This window comes from Nelumbo nucifera, chromosome 8 (assembly GCF_055504915.1).
Source record: "Nelumbo nucifera cultivar China Antique chromosome 8, China Antique-T2T, whole genome shotgun sequence".
NCBI lineage: Eukaryota > Viridiplantae > Streptophyta > Magnoliopsida > Proteales > Nelumbonaceae > Nelumbo > Nelumbo nucifera.
In genome coordinates, this window is record NC_142656.1 from 32,987,651 (window position 1) to 33,011,355 (window position 23,705).

General features: G+C 38.9%; 1 protein-coding gene across 5 annotated transcripts in view; it reads right to left on the minus strand.

Annotated features, from left to right (window-relative positions):
* Positions 1-23,705, minus strand: part of LOC104603169 (adagio protein 1) — a 95,202-nt gene that overhangs the window by 16,985 nt on the left and 54,512 nt on the right. The window contains exons 1-2 of one of the 5 annotated variants that reach the window (XM_010267139.2): positions 18,543-19,308; positions 12,650-12,756 (exon numbers count right to left, since the gene is read on the minus strand). In XM_010267139.2, coding sequence (XP_010265441.1) covers positions 12,650-12,675 — 26 coding nt within the window. In that variant the 5' untranslated portion in view covers positions 12,676-12,756; positions 18,543-19,308. Of the gene's footprint in view, positions 1-12,649; positions 12,757-17,778; positions 17,924-18,542; positions 19,313-23,705 lie in introns of those variants that run through there. The other 4 variants (XM_088892885.1, XM_088892884.1, XM_088892883.1 and 1 more) reach the window with 4 other exon arrangements.

Below are 23,705 nucleotides of genomic sequence, written 5' to 3' on the forward strand. Positions count from 1 at the left end.
AGGACACTTGTTGGAAGTTATATCCACATTTAATTCCAGCAAAGCTCGGAAACAAAAAAGGGGAATGCCAATGTGACTATCACTACTGATGGTGCATCCTCATCCAGCACAAGAGCCACATCCCTAGATACTTTAGTTGTTGCCTGAGCTACTCTGACTCAGTTAGAAAGTGAAGTTGGTACTTCAGCCCCCTCATCTCAGCCCCGTCCACAACTGCCACTCCTACTTCAGCATTTGCTCATTCAGATGCATGGGCATCAGCATATCATATTTCAGGCCCAAGTAACAATGGACCTTGTTGGGTCATAGATTCAGGTGCATATGACCACATGACAGGCTTATCTTCTTTGTTTACTACTTATTGCTTATCCTCTGGCAGAGACAGAGAATCCATTGCTAATGGATCCTTTGTTCCCATCTCTAGGAAGGGAAACATTAGACTATCGGATACCATCTCCTTGTCCTCAGTTTTGCATGTTCCTAAACTTAGTACTAATCTGCTATTAGTTAGTAGCATCACTAAAAATCAAAACTGTTCAATGACCTTTTTCCTTGATCAATGTGTTTTTCAAGATCTAGAGACAAGGAAGGTTATTGGGATTGGTTGTGAAACGAATGGAATCTACCTGATTGGAGGGTGTTTGCATGGGGAAGATAAAGAAGTTGGAAGGTCTCTTATTTATCAATCTGAGTTAGATTATGCTTTGGCAAAATCGATTAAGTCATTTGTCTTTTAAGTCTTTAAGGAGTTTGTTTCCCAGTTTGTTTGAGTCAATCCAGATGTCTAGTTTAAAATATGAAAGTTGTGAGCTTGCAAAGCATTGTAGAACAACTTATTTTTTGAGCAATAAAAGAATACTATTCCTTTTGAAATTGTGCAGATTGTTGTTTGAGGACCATATCATATCACTGCTATGGGGGGATACCAATACTTTTTGTTGTTGTTGATGACTATACTCGTTTTTCATGGGTTTATCTTATGCACTCTCGATATGAGGTCCCTACCTTGACTTGGAACTTCCATCAGATAGTTTTGGCCTAGCTTGGAGTCAAAATCAAAGTTTTTAGATCAGATAATGCCAAAGAGTATTTTGCAAAACCTTTGGTCTCATACTTCCTTGACCATGGGGTTAGTCATCAAAGCACTTGTCCCCGTACACCTCAGCAAAATGGAGTTGTTGAGAGGAAGAAATAGGCATATATTGGAGGAAACTAGAAGCATTATGCTAAACTCCAATGTTCCTATACGTTTCTGGAGAGATGTTATCCATACAGCCATGTATCCCATCAACCGGGTTCCTTCACTTGTCCTAGATATGAAAATTCCATTCAACCTTTTATATCATGATAAGGACTTATTCACCATTCCCCTTAAAACTTTTGGATGTACTTGTTTTGTTCAGATTCTTGGGCCTCACCGTTCCAAGTTTGATCCTAAAGCTTCCAAATGCATCTTTCTTGGGTATGCACAAAATTGAAAGGGATATTGTTGCTATGAACCTACTTATGGGAAACATTTTGTTTCCATGGATGTCACCTTCTTTGAGGATGTTCCTACTATCATGAAGTTTCTTTTAAAGAGGAGAGTAGTGAGATGGGTTCATCCACATCAGAAATTCCATTACTTGTTCTAATCACTAAAGGGGAGTGTAGTGAGGAGGGTTGTCATAAGTGTAGGGAGTTGAGGGTGTTTCACAAGCAGTGAAGACAGGTTGATTTCGGTCCTTAGCAGTTTCCTCTACGGACCCAAATCTAGGCATCACAACTCCTTTACATCCCACTGCACATGAGATACCTCCCATCACTGAGCCTAATGAGATGCCTCCCATTAATGAGCCTTTTCCTTCTTTGGATGATCTTTATCTTCCAATTGCAAACCGCAAAGAGAAGCTTTGTTGTTCTTCCAACTGGATCTTGAGTATCCAAGAACAGAAAAAGGAAAAAATTACACTTGTGCCCAAAACATTAACTCCCTCTCGACTCCTTGCTTTAGCTCTTTGGACTCCGAGTCCCCTTCAATGATGGGTTTTCTTATAGCTCTTCGGACTCCTTCCAGAACTGCAAAGATCTCAGCCCTGAGAGAGTCACCCTCTCCAATTGGGCCTGAAAACATGGTTGAAACAAACCCATTCTCATCCTTAAGCGCACCTCCAATTCCCGATGGGTGTTTACAGTGAAATATAATGTTGATGGCTCTGTTGAGAGGTATAAGACCAGATTAGTTGCAAAGGGGTTTACACAGACTTATGGCATAGACTGCTTGGAGACTTTTACAATAGTAGCTAAGATGAATACTATTAGAGTTTTATTGTCTATTGCAACAAATTTCTCATGGCCACTGTTCCAAATGGATGTTAAAAATGCCTTCATTAATGGTGATTTGCAAAAACAGACTCCTCCCTACTTGTTGTCTATGTGGATGATATTGTGGTGAGAGGGAATGATACCTATGAGATTGACTCTCTTAAACAACTGCTTCAACAAAAATTTGAAGTCAAAGACTTGGAAGAACTACGTTATTTCTTAGGTATTGTAGTAGCCCAATCCAAACATGGAAGAAATTGGGAAGCTAGGTGTTAAACCTACTAACACACCCATTGAACAAAACCACGAGCTAAGGACCGAAGGTAGAAAGCCCCTTGAAGACAAGGTTATGTTTCAACGATTGGTTGGGATACTGCTTTATCTTTGCCTTACACGACTAGACATTTCTTATGCAGTCAGTGTAGTTAGCCAATACATGCATTCCCCCAAAACCACTCACCTTGCAGTGAGAGGATTTTTGCTTACCTAAAGAGATGTCCAGACAGAGGTGTACTCTTCAAAAATAATGGTCACATGAAGATAGAAGTCTACACAGATGCTGATTGGGTTGGGTATATTGATGATAGGAAGTCTACTTCTGGGTATTGTGCCTTTGTAGGAAGCAACCTTGTCTCTTGGAGGAGTAAGAAACAAAATGTTGTAGCACGTTCTAGAGCTGAAGCAGAATACAGATCTATTGCACATGGTGTGGCTGAAGTATTATGGTTGAGGTCCTTTGTTTGAGGAACTGGGAATTGCTTATGATAAACCCCTAATGCTGTATTATGACAATCCAGTACAGCATTAACATTGCTCTAATCCAGTATAGCATGACAGAACTAAACATATTGAGGTAGATCGACACTTTATCAGAGAGAGTTGCCTCTTAAGAAGTGTCTTCCATATATTGCATTCGATATGCAGCTTGCTGATCTCTTAACCAAAGCAGTTATAAGGACCAAGTTGGAAACATACTTACCTAAAGAGATGTCCAAGTAGAGATGTAGGGCAATAATTAGAGCAGTAAGGGCACTAGTGTAATTGCAATCTTATATTTTGATGTTAATATAAATAGTTGAGTGGGGCGGCAACTCAGGTCAACCCACACTCTTTCTCTCATCTCTCTCTTCTCTCTTCCTTCTTTTCTGGTATTTTTTCTCATTGAATTTACATCAAGAATTGGACTGATTACAGTCCTGATTTGCCAACTTTAACAATATTTCAGATTTCAATGATAAACAATATTTTAGAGCTTTATTAGAAACTTCCTAATATTTGATTAAATTCATCATAATTTTTTAAATTCCTAAAAGAAGTGGAGATTCGGTGATCAGATGATTAACCTACTATTAGATATGATTCACTTACTAAGTCATTATAATTCAAAAGAAAGAGAAAAAGACTACAAAAGACGATTCTCAATCTAATAAAAAAATATAGTAACAAAAAAATTCAAAATGGCAAGTAAATGACATTCATAAAAAAGAGAAGATAGTTAAAATACAAAACAGGGTGAAAAAGAGAAAAATACCTATTTAAGTCTCTTAATCTTCTCTTATTAGATATATACAATTTAGTGCTATTGATTTCAAGCCTTTAATGTGCAACTATAGTTTTTCTAATGATTCTTGTTGAGGATTTTATAGTTTTTTAGCTTTTTTATTTATCATTTGTTTAGCTAGTAAGCTGGGACCACAACCCATTATTTAGAAGTTGTTAAAATAGTGTTTTTTATGTTTCTTTTAAGTTGTTTGCATCAGTTGCCATATTATGGGCATATCTGTCATTGTACACATTTTACTTAAGGTATAAATACGAATGGAAGAGAATGACCAGAATAGATGCCTTCTCTTCCTTCTTCATTCTCTCTTTCCACACAAAACTCTTCATCTCTTTCTCTTCTTTCTCTAGCTTTTTTTCTGTAGATTCCTACTTGGTATCAGAGCCTAGTTGGGCTTCGTCAACGTTGATTCATGCAGTCCTAGATCAGCCAGCTTCATGAGGGAATAAAGGGCTGATCAGTCTGCTTTCAATTGCCTAGTTCTTTAATTTTTTAGCAGATTTCAATAATCAAGAAGATGATTTGTGGTTCAACATCAAAATCAGGAAGAACTGGAGTGCAAGGAAGGTCCTAGTCAAGTTGGACTCTTTGTTTCTGGTTTGTTGTTGGGTGCTCAGACCTTTTTGGATATCTTGGAGTTTTTTATAGGGGGCAGTTCAGTTTCTTGGCTTTTCTGAGACTCTTGGAGAGATCAGCACCATGTTTTTCCCTCAGATCTCGTGTAGGGAGATTTCTCTCCAGGTATTTTCCTCCAAAAAACCTTTCCACTTTTTTTTTGTCAGATCAATCTGATCTTGGAAGTGTTTCTACCTAGTCCTTTTCTTATTTTAAGCTAACTGAGTTGAGATGGAGAGTTGTAGTGTTGAACAAAAGTCAACTAGTGAACTAAGCCTGGGAATAGGAAGTGCCAGTGATCCTTTTGGATCTGCAATTATTACTACTGTTAAATTGGATGGTATAAACTATTTAGAATGGGCACAATTAGCCAAGATGGGTATTGGTGCTTGTGAAAAACTAGTATACATTCCTGGAGAGGAGAGGAAACCTGATACAAAGGAGATTTAGGATGGGGTAACTGAGACCTATTCTCATAAGAAAAATGTAAACAGAGCATACCAGTTGAGGAACCAAGTGATTAATACAAAACAAAGAGATAGGCCTCTTGTATTTCTCTATGTTGACACTTTGGAAGGAGATTGTGTATTTTGGAGAGTACTAAGGATGCAAAAACCTATAAGAAATTGATAGAGAAGAACAGGATTTTTGAGTTCTTTGTTGGGCTAAACCTTGAATTTGATATTTCCAGACAGCATATCCTTTCTAGAGAAAGTGTCACTCTTTCTTAAGCATATGCCCTTGTGTCTAAAGAGGAGAGTAGGAGGAATGCTATGATGAGACAGTTTAGGATCGACCAATCAGCTATGCTTAGTACAGTCAAACCTAAGCTAAAAGGAGAAAAGGAGAGCAATGAGACTAGGAGGGAAGACAAGAAAGACCTGGTGTATGATGTATGATTACTGCAAGAATCCTAAGCATACCAAAGATACCTGTTGGAAGCTACATTCACATCTTATACCAACCTAGTCTAGGAACAAGAAAGGAAATGCCAATATGACAATTACTAGAGACTCATCAGGACCCCAATAACAACACAAAAACAACTTGAAAACATTTAACCCTAAGACAAAGATTAAGACTTCCCCTTAACAAAAATCAGTAATCCCTTGGGCACTTCTTAAACATGTATACGGTATAAGGGACTTTGCTGTTGAAGACACTTGAGCATTTCAGCAAACACTTCCACTGCAACATGTGCTACGAACAATCCAGAAATAAAGAAGTATTAAATAATTTGAAAGGTCAGACAATCTCATGAACAATTATTCAAATAGCTGCTGTGCACCTCACATATGCATGCTGGAATCAGAATTTTGTGGACAAACATTTACTTATGGTTGTTGGTGGGTGGAGTCAGGCACTGTAGTGATCTGCCTGAAGGATGGCAAATGGCACTGTAAAGGAAGGGGAGGGCTGAGAAGGGCTGCACAAGGGGTTTCAAATCTCAGATCTAAAATCTGATGGGGCAAGGGAGTATCTGGAGAACGAAGAAAGTACTCTCAGAGACTCATGAAAATTGGGAGGTAAAAGGTGTGGATGTCCTTGGGAGATCCCTATTTATAGCTTTCCTGAGGGGCATTTCCTTTTCTGCAAAGTTCCTTTTGGAGACTACAAAGTTGATTGGTTTGCACCATTTGGACAGTTGGACTAAATGGGGCTTCACTACGTGTTCATACGGTTACCTTGGTACTCGGGCTCCCGCCCTTTCCCGATGTGCACATGTGAGAATGTGAGTTGCTCAGCCTTTTCTACATCCTTTGTGAGAATGTAATGAGAAATTGAGTGTAATGGTATTAGATGTCAATTTGCAAATGTGTCATGGGCACACTAGGTGGTTATTCCGTCAAGGGTTTAAGATATTAATGTGATACAACGTGCATAGTTCTCATCACATCTTGATAGTGAGTTACAATTGATCACATTCATAATACTGTGCCATTGTCTTATTGTTTTGCTTACAATATGTGATGATTAATCATGTGGTCTTACATTTGTTACTACACTCCCTATCCATTAACCTTCAAATATGAAATTTCACCCTCTTGGTTTAGCTTAAATCCTTCAAAATCCAAACAGATACCCAAAAGAAAGGCACTTTCTCCTTCAAACAGCCACCAAGAACAACCAACCAAAAGAAAAACAGCCCTGATCTTTTCAATTTGTTTCACAACTTGGGGCATCCTGAAAACCAACATATAATAAATAGGAAGGTTATCTAAGGTGGATTTAAACAAAGTTATTCTCCCACCTAGAGAAATATAATTGTGTTTCCAACCAGCTAATCCCTTCTCAAACCTTTCCACCACTGGATTCCAAAAGTTGAGTCACATAAACATATATGACAATGTATACATACAATTGTACACACATATTATGTAATTACATGTTAATTGTAAACTATAAGCTACAAATTATATCAGTAAATGATTTAATGACAACTTAGAACTTACACCTGCTTCAGGAGAGACAGATTGTGGATCAAATATTAATTGCAAATGAATGTGTTGAGGCTCAAAAGATATCAAGGAAAAAGGGAGTTGCAATCAAGTTGGATTTGGAAAAAGCATATGATTTAGTGGATTGAGGGTTCCTCATTAACATTTTGAGGAGTTGTGGATTTGGAGACTTTTGGTGTAAGTGGACTAAAGGATGCCTGCAAACAACTCATTTTTCAATAATTGTTAATGGATCAGTGGTGGATTTTTTTTAGGGGATTAAAGCCTTAGACAAGGGAATCTTCTTTCCCCATTCCTTTTTACACTAGTGGCTAAGGTCCTTAGTAAGTTGTTATCTAGAGCTAATTGTTTGCAGTTATTCAAGGGGTGGTTGGTGGGAAGGGGCAATGTTCTAGTCACTCACCTTCAATATGCAGATGATACTTTGTCTTTTGTAATAGGGAGAATAGAGGTGTGGCTAACTTGAAATTGGTGGTCAATCTTTTCGAGAGAATGCCTAACTTGAGTGTAAATTGGAAGCATACTGGAAGGGCTTAACCTAGAAAGTGAAGAGCTTACATCTTTGGTTGAAACATTGGGATATGAGAGTGGAGATTGACCTTTAAGGTACTTAGCCTTAGGTTTACCTCTAGGAGATAACCCCAGATAGTCCAGTGGTAGAGAGAATTGAGAAGAGACTAGTCGGTGGTGGTCCCTATCATGGCATTCTTCCTCCTTTCCTCAACCATGTAAGGTATGATCTAGCTTCCGGTAATAAAATTAGATTTTCGAAAGATGTGTGGGTGGGTGAGTTCCCTTTGAAAGATGTCTTTCCCTCCCTTTTTGTCCTACCCAATTTCAAAGGTAGACGTGTAGTTGACTTTACTGATCTTCACCACTCCTCTTCTGGGCTGATTTGGAATTCGAGGCTTACGTATTAGGCTCAATTGTAATTTAGGTTGGGGGATTTGTCTAATGCTTGACATGCTTTTTGTTAACAACTCCTTGTTGTGTATTCTTCTTTAATGTAATAAATCTATTCTTTGTGGTTGTTGATAAAAAAAAACCTTACACCTGATTCCAAAAAAATGGCAAAAGTTTTGAATAACCATCCTAGTTCAATGTGTCAAGACTGTTGGAACAGACCAACAGAAGGCAGTTAATCAGTTTTACAAGAGGAGGCCACATCAGCACAACTAACCATCCACTTGTAACAACAACTGCCATCCACTTGTAACAACTGTAACAATCAAGATTGTAAAACTATAAGTAGTAGAGCAGAAAAGGAATAAGGGAATGACTCTTTTAGCATTAAGCTCTCTCTCTCTCTCTCTCTCTCTCTCTGCTTCCAAGAATTCAAAAGGTTGGCCCCTCGAAGAGCCCTGAGTTAGGCAGGTTCCTAACAATTTGGTATCAGAGCCAGCATGACCAACACAAGAAACACGTCAATAGACACCCGAATGGATCAGATGGAGGTAGAGATCCATCGAATGTCTTCAGATCTCAAAGAAATGAAGGAAGGCTTAATTGCTCTCCTCCTTCGACTGGAGCAGGGGGCAGCGAACACTGATAAAGGAAGCCAAGAAGAGCGCAGCAATGAAAACAGCCGCAGAATAGGGGCGGCAACAAGAATAGCCAAAATTGACTTCCCCATCTTCTCAGGCGGCAACCCAACTCCCTGGATTCTCAGAGCCGAAAGGTATTTCGATTACCATGAAACACCGGGGCAAGATAGGGTAGCTCTGGCTTCTGCGCATCTTGAAGGGGAAGCTATCCTCTGGTTTCAATGGTATAGAAGGGGGCACCCTCGTCAAACCTGGGCAGACTTCACGGACGCCATGACTGTCCATTTTGGATCATCTAGGTTTGAAGATCTTGATGAAAATTTGGCAAAGCTGCGGCAGGTGGGATCAGTAAAAGAATACCAGATGGAGTTCGAAAGGCTAGCCGTGAGAGTCCAAGGGTGGACGGAGAAGGCATTGGTGGGAAGCTTCGTCGGCGGCCTAAAAGAAGAACTACGACTGGAAGTGAAAGCGATGCAGCCCACTTCGGTCATCAATGCGGCAGCACTAGCAAGATTGTATGAGGACAAGTTCAGTCGAGCAAGAAAGGTGCAGCGGCCATGGGGTCCAGAAGCAAGGGAGCAAGAAAGGACGGCAACACCAGACAAGGAGGAAGGAGTACTGGGCCCAAGCCCACTGGTTCCTTTCAAACGGCTGACCTGGGCAGAGATGCAAGCCTGCAGAGACAAAGGTCTCTGTTACAACTGTGAAGAGAAATTTGAGTCGAGCCATCACTGTAGGAAACAACAAGTGTTTCTCCTCCAAACAGATGCCGAAGAGGAAGACGACATCACCGGTTGCGGAGAATCTAACCCAGGGTGGGAAATACAATCCAATGGCATGCCTGAAATATCTTTACAAGCCCTTACGGGACTTGCGTCCCCTCAAACAATGAGAGTTGCAGGGCTGATTCTAGGACGCCAAGTGTCAATCTTCATAGACAGTGGCAGCTCCCTTAACTTCATAACTCAAGTCTTGGTGGATAAAATGGGACTTACGGTTCAACCAACAACGGCCTTTACGGTTCATGTGGCCAACGGTAACAACCTATCTTGCAATAGCATTTGCATGGGCCTACCACTAAAGATTCAGGGTCATCAGTTTGCGGTGGACCTATATCCTCTCCATCTCAGTGGAGCAGACATGGTGCTAGGAATTCAATGGTTAAGACAACTAGGACCCATGGTCTGTGATTGGACCCGTCTTACCATGGACTTCACATCAGGAAACTCTACAGTCCATCTACATGGGCAAACATGCAAGCGCCCAAGGCCCATCAGTCTTGCAACACTAACAAAGCAAAGAGGAGATCCAGATCAGCCCATATTCATGCACATGGACTCAAATTTTCCTACATTAGACCTTGAGGGCAAGGTCGCTCTAAAGGAAGGGGGGATTGTCAAGACTGCTTTTACAGACCAACTGAAGGCAGTTAATCAGTTTTACAAGAGGAACAGAAGGCAGTTAATAGTTTTACAAGAGAAGGCCACATCAGCACAACTAACCATCCACTTGTAACAACTGTCATCCACTTGTAACAACAACTGCCATCCACTTGTAACAACTGTAACAATCAAGATTGTAAAACTATAAGTAGTAGAGCAGAAATGGAATAAGGAAATAACTCTTTTAGCATTAAGCTCTCTCTCTCTCTCTCTGCTTCCAAGAATTCAGGAGGTTGGCCCCTCGAAGAGCCCTGAGTTAGGCAGGTTCCTAACACAATGTATATCAAAAGAAAATATAAGGACCTTTAGTTTTTAGCTATGTGTAGTTGTGTACACTCATTATGACCCAAATAGGTTGTAGACACTCGTGTCAATATAAAATGGAGCATAATCACTTATTTGCCCTTCCTTCATAACTTCTGGTTGTACTGTTTCTCTAATATTAATGAAATTGATTTCCTGAGTTATTGATAAAAAAACCACTTACTTGCCCCAGTAAGATGTTTATATCCGTACCACCCTCCTAGTTGATTGTCTAGGCAATAGGCCTCCAAAACACCTACTAATTGCCTAGTTGACCCCTAGGAAACATTTTGAATACACTGGATTATCTAGCTATTTAATATAAATATAATCCTGATGAGTAATCAAAAATTTTATATGCACAATAAGAATGTACAAATAAGGGGAGTTGCATCCCCTTTTCCATATGCTAGGTCCTATAGAATGAAAGAAACATTAGACTTTTCGAAGACAAATAAAAAACACTGAAACACTCGTGGCCCTGGTTGGAAAGCTAGTAGTGGGTTGGGTTTGAGTGCTACCAGATGTTGATCAAATCAGAAGACTTTTCTTGAAATTCAATTGTTGTATTTTGGATCAGTTTTTGTTCTTAATTAGAATTTGTTTGATGTGTTTAGTGAGGTGCCATCTTGTTACCCATTGGATTGTAACTCACTTTTTTTTTGTTAATGAATTTTCACTTTACTCTTCAAAAAAATAATAAGAATGTACAAATAGAGATCAACAACACCAACAAGGCTTTAGATCATACCATACACCCTAACCAGTTTTTGAATGAAAACTATTTTAGTGGTTCAGATAAGTCCTGTTCAAAGAGAAAGAGAAAGAAGGAGAAAGTTGTCGAACTAGAGAATCTAAACCCTCCTAGTCGGCCATAATCTCTATTATAATAAAATAAGGGTGCAAAGTCAACCCCTATTGAAGTATGGGACAAGAGAAATACAAAAAAAAAAAAACAGAATTGCCACATCACTACACTACTAAAACTATAATGAAAAGACTAAGTCACCCTTACTCGACCAACTGTAACACTCCCCTTCAAACTGGAGAATATATGTCATATAATCCCAGCTTGTTACATATATAGTTCACTCTCCCTGAACTCAAACCTTTTGTGAGCAAGTCAGCCCATTGATCACCTGAACTCAAGTGTTCTGTGCTTATCTCTATGTGTTTTGTCCTTTCATGGAAAACTGAATTAGATGAGATGTGGATTGCAGCTTGGTTGTCATAGTACAATCTCATAGGTTTGCTCATTGAGAATCCAACTTCTTGCAAAAGATTTTTCAGCCATACTAATTCATATGCGGTGTGTGTCGTGTCCCTGTATTCAGCTTCAATACTACTCCTTGCCACAACAGTTTGCTTCTTACTCTTCCACATCACCAGATTTCCTCCAAGAAACGTGCAATAACCTGTAGTGGATCTCCTATCAGACACCGAGCCTGCCCAATCTATATCTGTATACCCAACTATCTCAACTCTTCTCCCTAGTTTGTACAACAACCCGCGACCTGGAGCTCCCTTCAAGTACCGTACAATTCTAAGAACTGCATCCCAGTGAGGTATTTGGGGATTTTGCATTAGTTGGCTTACCACACTGACGGCAAAGGAGATGTCTGGTCTAGTAATGGTTAGGTAGTTCAGCTTCCCCACTAACCTGTCTATATCTTCTAGGATCATCAAACATTTCACCTACATCACTGCTCAACTTAACATTTGGTTCCATGGGTGTTTCAGCTGGTTTAGCACCTAAAAACCTTGTTTCTTCCAACAGATCAAGAACATATTTTCTTTGGAATAAATTTATACCTTGTTTCCACCTGGCAACTTTTATACCCAAGAAATACTTTAACTTCCCAAGATCTTTTGTTTGGAAATGATCTTGCAGAAAGGCCTTTAGCCTGTCAATCCCTAGTCTGTCACTACTAGTTATGACTATATCATCCACATAAACCACTAATAAAATCTTTCCAGCTTCACAATCATAGTTGAACACTGAGTGATCGACCTGACATTGTTGCATGCCGAAATCTTTCACCACTTCACTAAACCTCCCAAACCAGGCACGAGGAAGCTATTTCAGCCCACAAATTGCCTTTTTGAGTCTATACACATTACCATCCTCCCCTTGAGCAACAAACGCTGGTGGTTGCTCCATGTAGACCTCCTCCAAAAGATCATCGTGGAGGAAGGCATTTTTAATGTCAAGTTGAAACAAAGGACAATCATACATAACTGCCAAGGAAATCAAGACACGAACTGAACCAATCTTATCAACAGGAGAGAACGTCTCCATATAATCCACCCCATACAATTGAGAGTAACCCTTAGCAACCAGTTGGGCTTTCAACCGTTCCACACTACCATCTAGTAAATATTTAACAGTATACACCCATTTACAACTTACAACATGCTTACCTGGAGGAAGAGTGGTGAGCTCCCATGTGTGATTGTGTTAAAGAGCAGAGAGTTCCTCCTCCATTGCTTGACGCCACTCTATTGAAGTAAGAGCCTCCTGGACATCCCTGGATATAAATATAGAGGACAATAAAGAAACAAACTGGCAATGTGAAGTGAAAAGATGAGAAACAGAAACATATTTAGATATGGGATGTAAGGTACAATTATATTTACCTTTCCGCAATGCAATGGGAAGATCTAGGTCAGAAAGAGGTAGGTAGCTCTGGGATAGTAGCAACTACAAGATCCGTAGATGAGGTAGAAGCTGGAGGAGATGCTGGTGTCTATCAATAAGTATACACATGCCGGATTGGTGGTCATTCAATAGGAATATGCACTGGAGGAGGTGAAGGCTCAGAGGCATAACAAGAACAACTAGAATGGGATCACCAACGGGAAGAGGAAGAGGGATCAATGGTGAAGAGGCCAGGACATCAAGACCCGAGAAAACGACGACACAAAAAAAAGTGACATCAGGACAAACAAATGACTTCTGAGTGATAGGATTGTAACACTTAAATCCTTTCTGGGTCCGAGAATAACCAAGAAATATACACTTAATAGAATGTGCATCCAACTTGTCTAAACTAGTGCCTAGATTGTGAACAAAGCACACATACCCAAAGACTCGAGGAGTTAATGGAATTGGAGATAAAGTGGGAACAAAATAGAAAAAGGAGACCAACCATGAAAGATGGATGAGGGCATCCGATTAATGAAGAAACAAGTTGTGAGCAATGCATCACTCAAAATGCTTAGGAACATTCATATGATGAAGGATAGACCAAGCAATCTCAAGAAGATGACGGCTCTTTCGTTCAGCCACCCCATTTTGTTGAGGGGTGGATGCACACAAGGCCTGATGAATGATGCCATGTTGTTCCAAATATTGTTGAAAGGAAGTAAGAAAGTATTCTCTGTTGTTATCTGAATGAATAATTTTTATTGGAACATCAAATTGCGTATGTATTTCAGCATGAAATTTTTGAAAAATAGAAAACAATTCACTTCTTTCTTTCATTAAATAAATCCATGTCATCCTTGAACAATCATCAATGAAAATGACAAAATACTTATAACCATTATAAGACTCAATTCTAATTAGACCCCAAACATCTGAATGGACTAAAGCAAAATGACACAACATACTACTATCAACCCTAGGACTAAAGGAAACCCGATGGTGTTTCCCATGCTGACATGACTCACACTGCAAAGAAGACAAATGACTCAAAAAAGGAACTAGTAGCTTGAGAGCTTTGAGAGATAGATGTCCCAGCCGACAGTGCCATTAGAGAGGAGTCAGGAATGTCTGAAGTGCAACTGAAGATCCACCACCGTCAAAATAATACAATCCACCGACTTCATGCCCTCCACCAATCTTCTTCCCCATCTTGAGATCTTAAAAAACACAAGATGAAGGGTAAAAAGTGATAGAATATGAAGGGCCTTCATTAATTTACTAACAGACATAAGGTTGAATGGAAATTTGGGCACATATAAAACAGAGGATAAAGAAAGAGATGCAGTATCAACATCACCAACACCACAAATGGGAGAAGAAGAACCATTGGCTAGAGTAACAGTTTGGGATGTGGAAGTTTCAGAGAGGGAAGAGAACACACCTGGAGACCCGACCATGTGATCAGAGGCTCTAGAACCAATGATCCAATGAGAAGGTTTGGATGCCAGACAAGCCATACCTAGATGAGCAATGGTAGCAGTTTTCTATTGTGAAATGGCCTGAAGGAACCTCTCATACTCATCTCGTGGTACACTCATCATCTCCTTCCTGAAAACATATGTAGATGTAGAATGTATTTGATCTGTCTGTTGATTATCACTCACATCACCACTACTAACAATTGCATGGTTAGCTTATGTGGAAGGTGGGCCATGTAGATCTAGATGATAACAGAAATTAATTGAATGTCCCTTCATGCCACAATGTGTACACTTCCTAGTAGTGCGCCCTTTTCCTCTACCACGGCCTCCCCTTGAGTCACGACCTCCACCACTTCCACTACCACGACCAAACATGGGACTACCACGGCCTCCTCGAAATGCATGTCCTTCCCCTCTATTTCCACATCCACCTCTTCTCGCTACAACAAACACTAATCTGTCAGAAGTTGTAGTACTCTCTATGGGTCCTAGGGAAATCCTACAGAGCCAAGTAAATACTTCCTCAAGTGTAGGAAGAGCAGAACCTCCCAATATTTGTGCTCTAACTGGTTCATATTTTGATTTCAACCCTACTAAAAACCTGGTTACATCTAGTTGCTCCCGTTGTTGTTGCTGAATTTTGACATCTGAAGTGAGGGGGTGATAGACATTAAGTTCATTCCTAAGGTTCCTCAAACTGGCATAATACTCTTCAAGGGTTTGATTTCCTTGCTGTAAATTAAAGCACTCCTGATAGAGCTGATATACTCTTGTAGTATTGTCTTGTCCAAAATCAAGTTTCGTTGCATGATTCCATATTTCCTTAGTTGTATCTAAGAACATAAAATTTGCACTTATCTTGGGTTCCATACTGTTCCATAACCATGTCATGATTTGGGCATTCTTTTGTTCCCAGTCATCAAACCCTGGAGAGTCAGCTGATGGTTTATCTCATTCACATGTTTCACGTTCCTCTTGGCTTTGAGAAAAACCTCCAACGACTTGGCCCATGGCACATAATTTTCACCACTAAGTTTAATTGATGTCATCTGGACACCTAAATAGTTTGAGGTAGACCTATTGATAAACCAGGTAGCCCAATGGGTTGGCCCAGCCCGGCCCGTTATAAATCGGGCTTGGTCATAATTTTAGGTCCGCAGGCTCAAGCTCGAGCCTAAAGCACTGGGCCCGACTTTTTGCGGGCCGGGCTCGGGCTTTAACAAAAAAGCCTAGCCCGAGCTGAGCCCGACTTGATACTATATATTAAATAATAAAAATAAATTTTATTTAATAAAAAAATATATATACAAAAATTTTTCTTTGTTCTTCTCTTTTTTTCCAAGTCATAGTGAGATGTTTTTTTATTTTTGAGTTTTGAAGGTTTTTAATATAAATAAAACACTTTTTTATTGAATAAAAGAAGAAAAAAAGTTTGTTTTCAAATTTCTAGCCGGGCTCGGGCTCGGGCTTGGGCCTGAGTGTATTCTGTTGATACATATACAAAGCCCGGCCCGCCTGACCTGACCCATGAACAGGTCTAGTCTGAGGGGATCACCACATTAGATTTCCGATCACCACACCATCTCCAGTTGCTGCCATTATGTTCTCAATACACTAGATTTCTCCTAGTTCTGAATTATCAACCAACAAAAAGGATTTCTGCTATTCAATCAACACTGTTGCAATCTGCACATCACCTTACGGCACTTTCTCAACCAGCCACCATAAGAAAACACTAACATATACCACCATTCAGACACATTCGGCCATCTCCTTCAAAAAAAAACTGATTTCTCACACCACTACTGTTAACCACACTATTTCTCACATCACCATTCAAACACAAACAAAGAAAAAAAAAACCTTGAAACTACTCAGTAGAGGGTCTGTAACACAACAAACACCACCACACAACCACTAGGGCTATCACTCATGGTGACAGCAATATGAGAACTACTCACCTAGGGCTGCCACGCCTTCCTAACACCTGTAATGGGGATTGCGGCAGTCCTGGATCACCAAAAAAAAGGTTGCCACAGCCTTCTATTGCATGTGCCACAGTCTTCTACCTGTGCAACTGAGATTGCACCTCAGAGAAAAGGAGAAAAGAAGAAGAGAAGAGATCACAGGTCTAGGAACTTGAGATCGCAGCCTTCCTCTCTTTTATTTAGTGCTCTAATACCATGTTTTAGTGGTTCAAATAAGTCTTGTTCAAAGAGAAAGAGAAAGAAGAACTAGAGAGTCTAAACCCTCCTAGTCGACCATAATCTCTATTATAATAAAATAAGGGTACAAAGTCAAATATACATCTACTTAAGTATGGGACAAGAGAAATAAAAAAAAAACAAAAAAGAATTGCCACATCATTACACTACTTAAACTATAATGAAAAGATTAAGTTACCCTTACTCGACCAACTCTAACAAAAACAAAACTCCCTTCCTTTAAAATAGTTGGAATCTTTAAAAGCCAAGACTCAATCTTTAAGAAATTACATGCACTGGGCCACTGGCACAAATACATGAGAAACTTTTTTATAGGTAACACATGGGAAACATTTTCCAATCTATCAGATATCCTATGATTGCTCTCCTTCCAAACAGTTCAGAAGGTCACAAAGAGAACTATGTCTAAAATAGTATCGCATACACTTTTATATTGTTATATGAAGGTTAAGTTTGTCTAGTACACCAATGGCATGTTAATGGAGAAGGGTAAATAGAATAGAAATAAGGTACAAAAGAATAGAGAGGCATCACACCTAAAAGAATAGTGCACATGCATTATGCCAATATCATGTATTTCATGCATTAGTTGAAGTAGGATTCTCATCATAAGAACTACTTAAAGACCAATTATAAGATTTTTATGTTTTTGTTGGTTTTGACTTACATTAAACCTGATAGTCTAAAAAGACTTCTACGAAAGCAGTCATTGTTTGTATAATTAGTAATTCATCTATGCATTTTTCTCATATAAAAATATAGCTCTTTTTAAATAGCCCTATATTTATCATATTAGTTCATTCTTTTGTTGACATAATGAAATCTCATGAGGTTTAAGTCCCATGCCATGAGGATTACTAAAGCACAAGGAGTTCCTAAAATCCAGTGCACGAGGCATAAGGCAAGGCATGCACCTGAATGAAGCAAGGCACCACCTTTAGGAAAAAAAACAAAATAAAAATTTACTACACAAGAATATGAAAATCTAAATTCTGGAAGAAATAAAATATTTCAAAAAAACAGTTGGTTAGATTATACATGTTATTAACACAAAGGTTGTACCCTTGTATGTTCAAGTCTCTCATGAGTAATTGATTACACTCTAAGCATCATAATCTACAATATACAAAATTACAAATCCAACATCAAATTCAAGTTAATTCATGAAAACATAGCAACAAGCCAGGTGAGGCGCACCTGGGTTCAGAGGTATACACCCACAAAATGAGCCTAGCCTGTGAGACTAAGCATACCTGAGGCATGCCTTTAAAAGACCACTCACATATCAGAAGATTCTAGTGCCTTGCCTCACGCCTCCGCAATTTACAACATTAGTCTTAACCTAAAATCAAACCCATAGGGCTAAAGGCACTTAAATTGATCTGATATTAGAAAGAAGATGAACGAATACTTATAGCAGGTCCTTCCACTATGCACAATCAAGTATAGCTCCTTATTGATAACATGCAACCCAAAGAAACCAATTAGGTCATATGAAGGTCTTTCCATTACCCACAATAAATTATAGGTCCTTGATGGTAACATTCAATCTAAAGAAACCTACTATTTAACAAGTTTATGTATACCTTTCCCAATAGTAAAGTCCCTGCAATAAAAAGCAGTTACGCCTATTTTGCCAATGGCTTATTCAATTTATATGCCCAAAATATTCACCAACAGTTAACTGACAACTACTAAAGAAAAAATGCCAAGCTGAAATGTCAATCATCTTGAAACATTAGAGTTAACCTAACTATAACCTGATAGGAATCCATAATTAAATCTAATGTAAACAAAAGAGCAAAACCATATAATCAACTTCCATCTCCAAATCCAGAAAATTAATTAATAAATATCCTTAGATCAACAAAAACTAATAATTATACTAATAATAAACAAATCTACCAAAATTAAAAAAAAAAAGTCAAATATATTACAAAGCAAATGAGAAGATAACTTACCAATTCCGTCCAAGGACCTCCTCCGCTCGATATCCAGTAGCTAATTCGAACCCAGTATTGACATAAATAATAGGATGGTCAGGCTCCAAAGCATCCGTAACGACGAACCCACACGGAGATGTCTGAAGCAAGCTCCCAATTGTAAACGACAGCGGTCCCCCATCATTCAACAAAAAGCCCTCGTCATCTCCGCTTCCATCTGAATCACTATCCCACTCCATATTTCCTCTCAACTCCACCCAAAAGTAATCGTTTTTTTTTTCTTCTAAATCCCTTCTGGGTTTCAGCTTCCCTTCAACCCATCTACACAAATGATCCAAAAACGTGCAAACACTTGCAAAAACACAATTTCCCCCCAAACTGAGACAAATCCAGAAAATAAAAACACGAAATCAGACAAGAGAAACCAAACCAAACACAAATCTCCCCAAAACCATTCAACCCACAAATGTATGTACTCCTACGTATGCAAAATGGACTAGAAAAGAGCTACAACAGATGAAATAGTACCCTAGTCTTGGAGAAGAAAAATGGAGATAATATTAGGGTTTTATTCTTTACAACTGTATGTATTTCTGAGGAGGGACAGGTAAGTAAAGGAAAGAAATGGAGAGCCTAGCGTTCTGAACGGAGAGGAGTTTTGAACTTTTGATGGTCTTCATATAACGAGTGGCGTAAGTTGCTGGTAAGGTCTAGCGAATTTTAGCTACAAACCAACCGAAAGCGCTTAGGGAGAGAGAATGTTAGAGAGAGAAAGAGGTAGATTTTGGAGTAGAGAGAGAGAGTAATCTTACTCGACTCAAAATATCACGCTCGAGTATTTTTTTGCCATTTACACGTGGTGGTGTCGGAGCTGGAAAGAACAATCGAGTCAGCTCTTAGGTGCGCAATACGCTTACGGCGCACGCAGACTTCGCATCTCCCGCAAATTTCTTCAATTCAAACTGAAGTGTTGGAATGATGTTTTTTTAGCCTCCATAAGGAAAATATCCTGATATTCCAAAAGACGGTTCATTTGGAAGAATGGGACCCGGCAGAAGAATCATCTTTTTTTTGATAAATCTCTTAAATTATCCCTATTATTTACAAAATTCACAAATGGCACTCTTACTGTTTAGATATTGTCTTGCTGCACTATTAAGTTTTGTGACAATTAATTAGTTTTACTTGTCATTAATATCCGTTAATATTTTGTTGAAATTCATACACACATAACACAATGTGATGTATAAATTTTCTTCAAAATTCAATTTTTCCCTTCGTCCCTCTCCCCGACAAGAGTTACAACAAACTACTCTGCAACCATTTCACACCCCGTCTCTCCACTGCCATCGCCACCACTGTCGTCGTCTATATCCAACCACTTTCGATCTTTATTGGCCATCGCCACCACTTGCATCTTTACTTTGTAATCTGTGGATCGCAGAACGAGTCCTCCGAAGAAGCATACCCGGTAAGGTTTCTCTTCTTCTATTCAGAAGAAGCATAGTTGTTTTATTACTGGGCGGAGCAGCCTACATGGGCCAAGAAAGCTGACCGTCCCTTTGCTCTCCCACATAGTTGTTTTATTACTCCCAACATGATCTCGCAACATCACCAACAAAATCAGATTCTTCACTATTTATCATTTTTGACCCATCAAACGACAACGAGAATAGAGGTGGCGGCAAACCCCTTTCATCTCCAACTACTCTCTCTCTCTCTCTCTCTCTCTCCCTAATCTGAACCTGGTGGCAACCTCCTATCACCCTAATCTCTCCCCAGGTTATTTCTTTTTTCTTCTTCACGCTTTCCCTCCCCTGTTCAGTCATTTGCAGCAGTTAAGGGTACCACTTGTCAACTACGAGAACCTCCCAGTAGTTGACCTCAACGAAGAGCCAATTGGAGGAGTATGCTCAAGACGCATTTTCAAGCACTAGCAGCTTATTGCGCAACAGCAAAAGTAGCAACCACCACCAACCTATTGCGCACCTGCGAGAACCTCTCGTGTATTATTGCAGGCAACATTTTGGTTTTGTTTGTAATATGAATATAATAAGGACGATCGTGGACGAAAATGAAAATCAGATTAATCTTAGCTTCAACTCTAATGAATGAGCCAAACACTTTTGTTTCTACATAGCACTGCTCTTAGCTCTATTGAGTCTAGTTCGAGTCTTCTAGGAAAATCTCTCGACTTTGTCTCTTTGTGTGACACGTTCAAGGGGCACAGAACACGAGTTTGAATCATCTTTTGTAAATAGTTGCAATAAGACTTTGCATTTGACAACTACGGGTGCTGATAACAAGAGTACAAGATGTACAACTAAAAATTATCCAGGCTATACTGGGCGGAGCAGCCTGCATGGGCGAAAGAAGCGTCTCAAGACTACGCAAGTGGGCTTTAATAGAGGATTCTAGCGATTCTGCATAGATGGTGAGATAATGGGACACTGGAGCCATCAAGAAAAAGAAATTCTGGATCACCATTGATGGACAACGTTAGTAAACGATGAAAGTAATTTGCAAAATGGGTTTGACCTGAGTGAGAGTTAACAGAAGGGTAAAAATGTAAAATCAACTTTTCCATCCCGATTTAACAACAATGACAATTGTCAAAAAACTTAAGGGTACCGCAAGACAACATCTAAACAATAAGGGTACCGCTTGTCAATTTTGTGAACATTAGGGGTAGTTTAAGAGATTTACCCCTTTTTTTATAAAACGGGGTAGCATGTCCCAGAAATCAGCAAAACAAATAAGAGAGAAAGAGGAGGGGGAGGGAAGAAAGATTAAAAGAACAAAGAAGTAAAAGAAGAAGAAAGTGCCTCACAAGCCAACCAATCTGCAGCCTGATTAACCTCCCAAAACATGTGTTTGTACCTTAATCCTTTGTTGATCATACTCTTCATCTGAACCCATTCTTTAATAATGTTAGTTATGTTCCAAGGAGGGATAGCTTTCTGGTTGAGACATGAAATAATGAGCTTGGAGTCGCCTTCAATAATGATAAGAGACTCTCTGAAATTCCAAGCCATATTATGGGCTTCCCAAGCTACCCAAGCTTCAGCTTGGTTAATGGTGGAAACCCCCTAACTTAAGTGCTTTTAAGTCTAAGACTTTTCAAGGTGGTCTCGAGCAATACTTGCTATTGAGTAGTTCCTGTCACTATTGCGAGAAGCATCGAAATTAATCTTGATATAGTTGATATTTAGGGATTTCTATACTATAGGCTTCCAATGCTTAGCATTGCATTCGCCAGTGGATTCTTTGATTCCCCCTAAATTTTCTGAAAAAAGATTTATCGCCCTTTCCAAGACTATCAGAGGGGGAGCAAACTTGTTATTAAAAACTCTTTGATTCCTATTTTTCCAATTGCTCACAAAATAAATGCTAGTTTTCTCTTATATGAGCACTCCCATCCCCTTCGTTCTTTCCAATATGAAACCACCACTCCACTATAGATTGATCATTCTCACTAGGACCCTCAATAGAGGGATTATAGCCTAGATCTGTTTAGAGAAATTGTAGTAACTAAAAATATGGTCGGTGTCCTTAACTTCCCCACAAAAACAATAGGAATCATCTATGTCAAAGCCTCTCTTTCTAAGATGATTTTTTGTAAGAAGTCTGTTTTAGAGAAAAATGTACAAAAAAAATTTATTTTTGGAGGGCAATTTATTTTCTAAACATTAGTAAGCCAATTCTTCAAATCATTTTGCTTAACCATGCAAGAGCATTTTAGAGAATATGCCGATTTGATGGTAAATTCACATTTAGGATTGCAGCCCCAAATTAATTTATCCTCTAAGTTTGAGGAGATGAAGATTGGTTTTATTATCTACCAAATCCGTTTAGAAACTATCCTACCAACTTTATCTTCAGCCCAACATTTTCTTTCATAATGAATCAAGTCTGAGACATACCTATTATTATTCTCATTATTTCCATTGCTTATTTCTTTGGTTAGAGGTATCCCAAACACCCAATTATCTTTCCAAAATTTGATTAATCTTTCATTACCTACTAACCAATGAGATCCTTTTTTTTAATATGATCCTGGGCAAGGAGAATGCCTCTTTAGGCCCAAGAGACATTCTTTCTAATCTTGACATCCCAAAAATTTTCTCTCATCAAGTATTTATCTTTAATGAACTTAACCCATAGGTTTTCCCCCTCACTTGAAATTTTCCATCCAAGTTTTGCTAGAATTGCCTCATTTACCCAATGAAGGTTTCTTAAACCTAAATCCCCCCCATCTTTTTGGGGTACAAGCCTTTTTCCCAATTCAAGAGATGGACAGGTTTTCTCTCACTTGAGTTTGACCATAAAAAAACTCTCTGGAGTTTGTTAAGATCTTCTATGGTATTTCTTCGAATTCTAAATGATCTCATAATAAAGTTTGGCATCATATTTGTAGCGTAGATTAATTAAAGTCAGCATTCCCCGCTAAAGATAATGTGTTATTTTTCTAATTTGCCAGTCTCTGAGCCATTCTCTCCTTTATACCGACAAATGTATCCTTAGTTACTCTTGTTGCAATTATGGGCGCACCCAAATAGCTTTTTGGATTGGGCATTTTAGAGAGAGGCTTTTTGAATTTGAATGGAACATTTTTTGAAAATAAAACTGAAGGTTTCAAAAAATTTGGGCACTGGCCAAAGGCTTTTGCGAAATTGGTCAAGATTTCTTTAATTTTCAAACAAGTAGGAATTGCCATTTTTGCAAAAATAATGCAATCGTCTACAAATTACAGAATGGGAATCTTTGGCCCTCCTCTAGAAAGCTTACAACCAATTTGGTTTTGTACTTGCAATTGCTTCCTTTTTCTAGCTTCTTTGAAAGAGCTTCAACACAAAGTACAAACATATAAGGGGAGAGATAATCTCCTTGTTTAATTCCTCTACTTGGCTTGAACTCATATGTTGGGCTTCCATTAATTAAAATTTGATAAGACATTGTTCTTATACATTCCATGACCCAAGATATCCATTTTTCATGAAAACCAAATTTTTTGAGAACCTTTTCTATAAAATCCCACTCCAACTTATCATAAGTTTTCTCCATGTTGATTTTGCATGCCATGATTCTTGAGGACCCCTTTTTCTTTTTTATAGAATGGATCATTTCATGAGATATAAGAATATTATTTGTAATTTGTCTATTAGGCAAAAAAGCACTTTG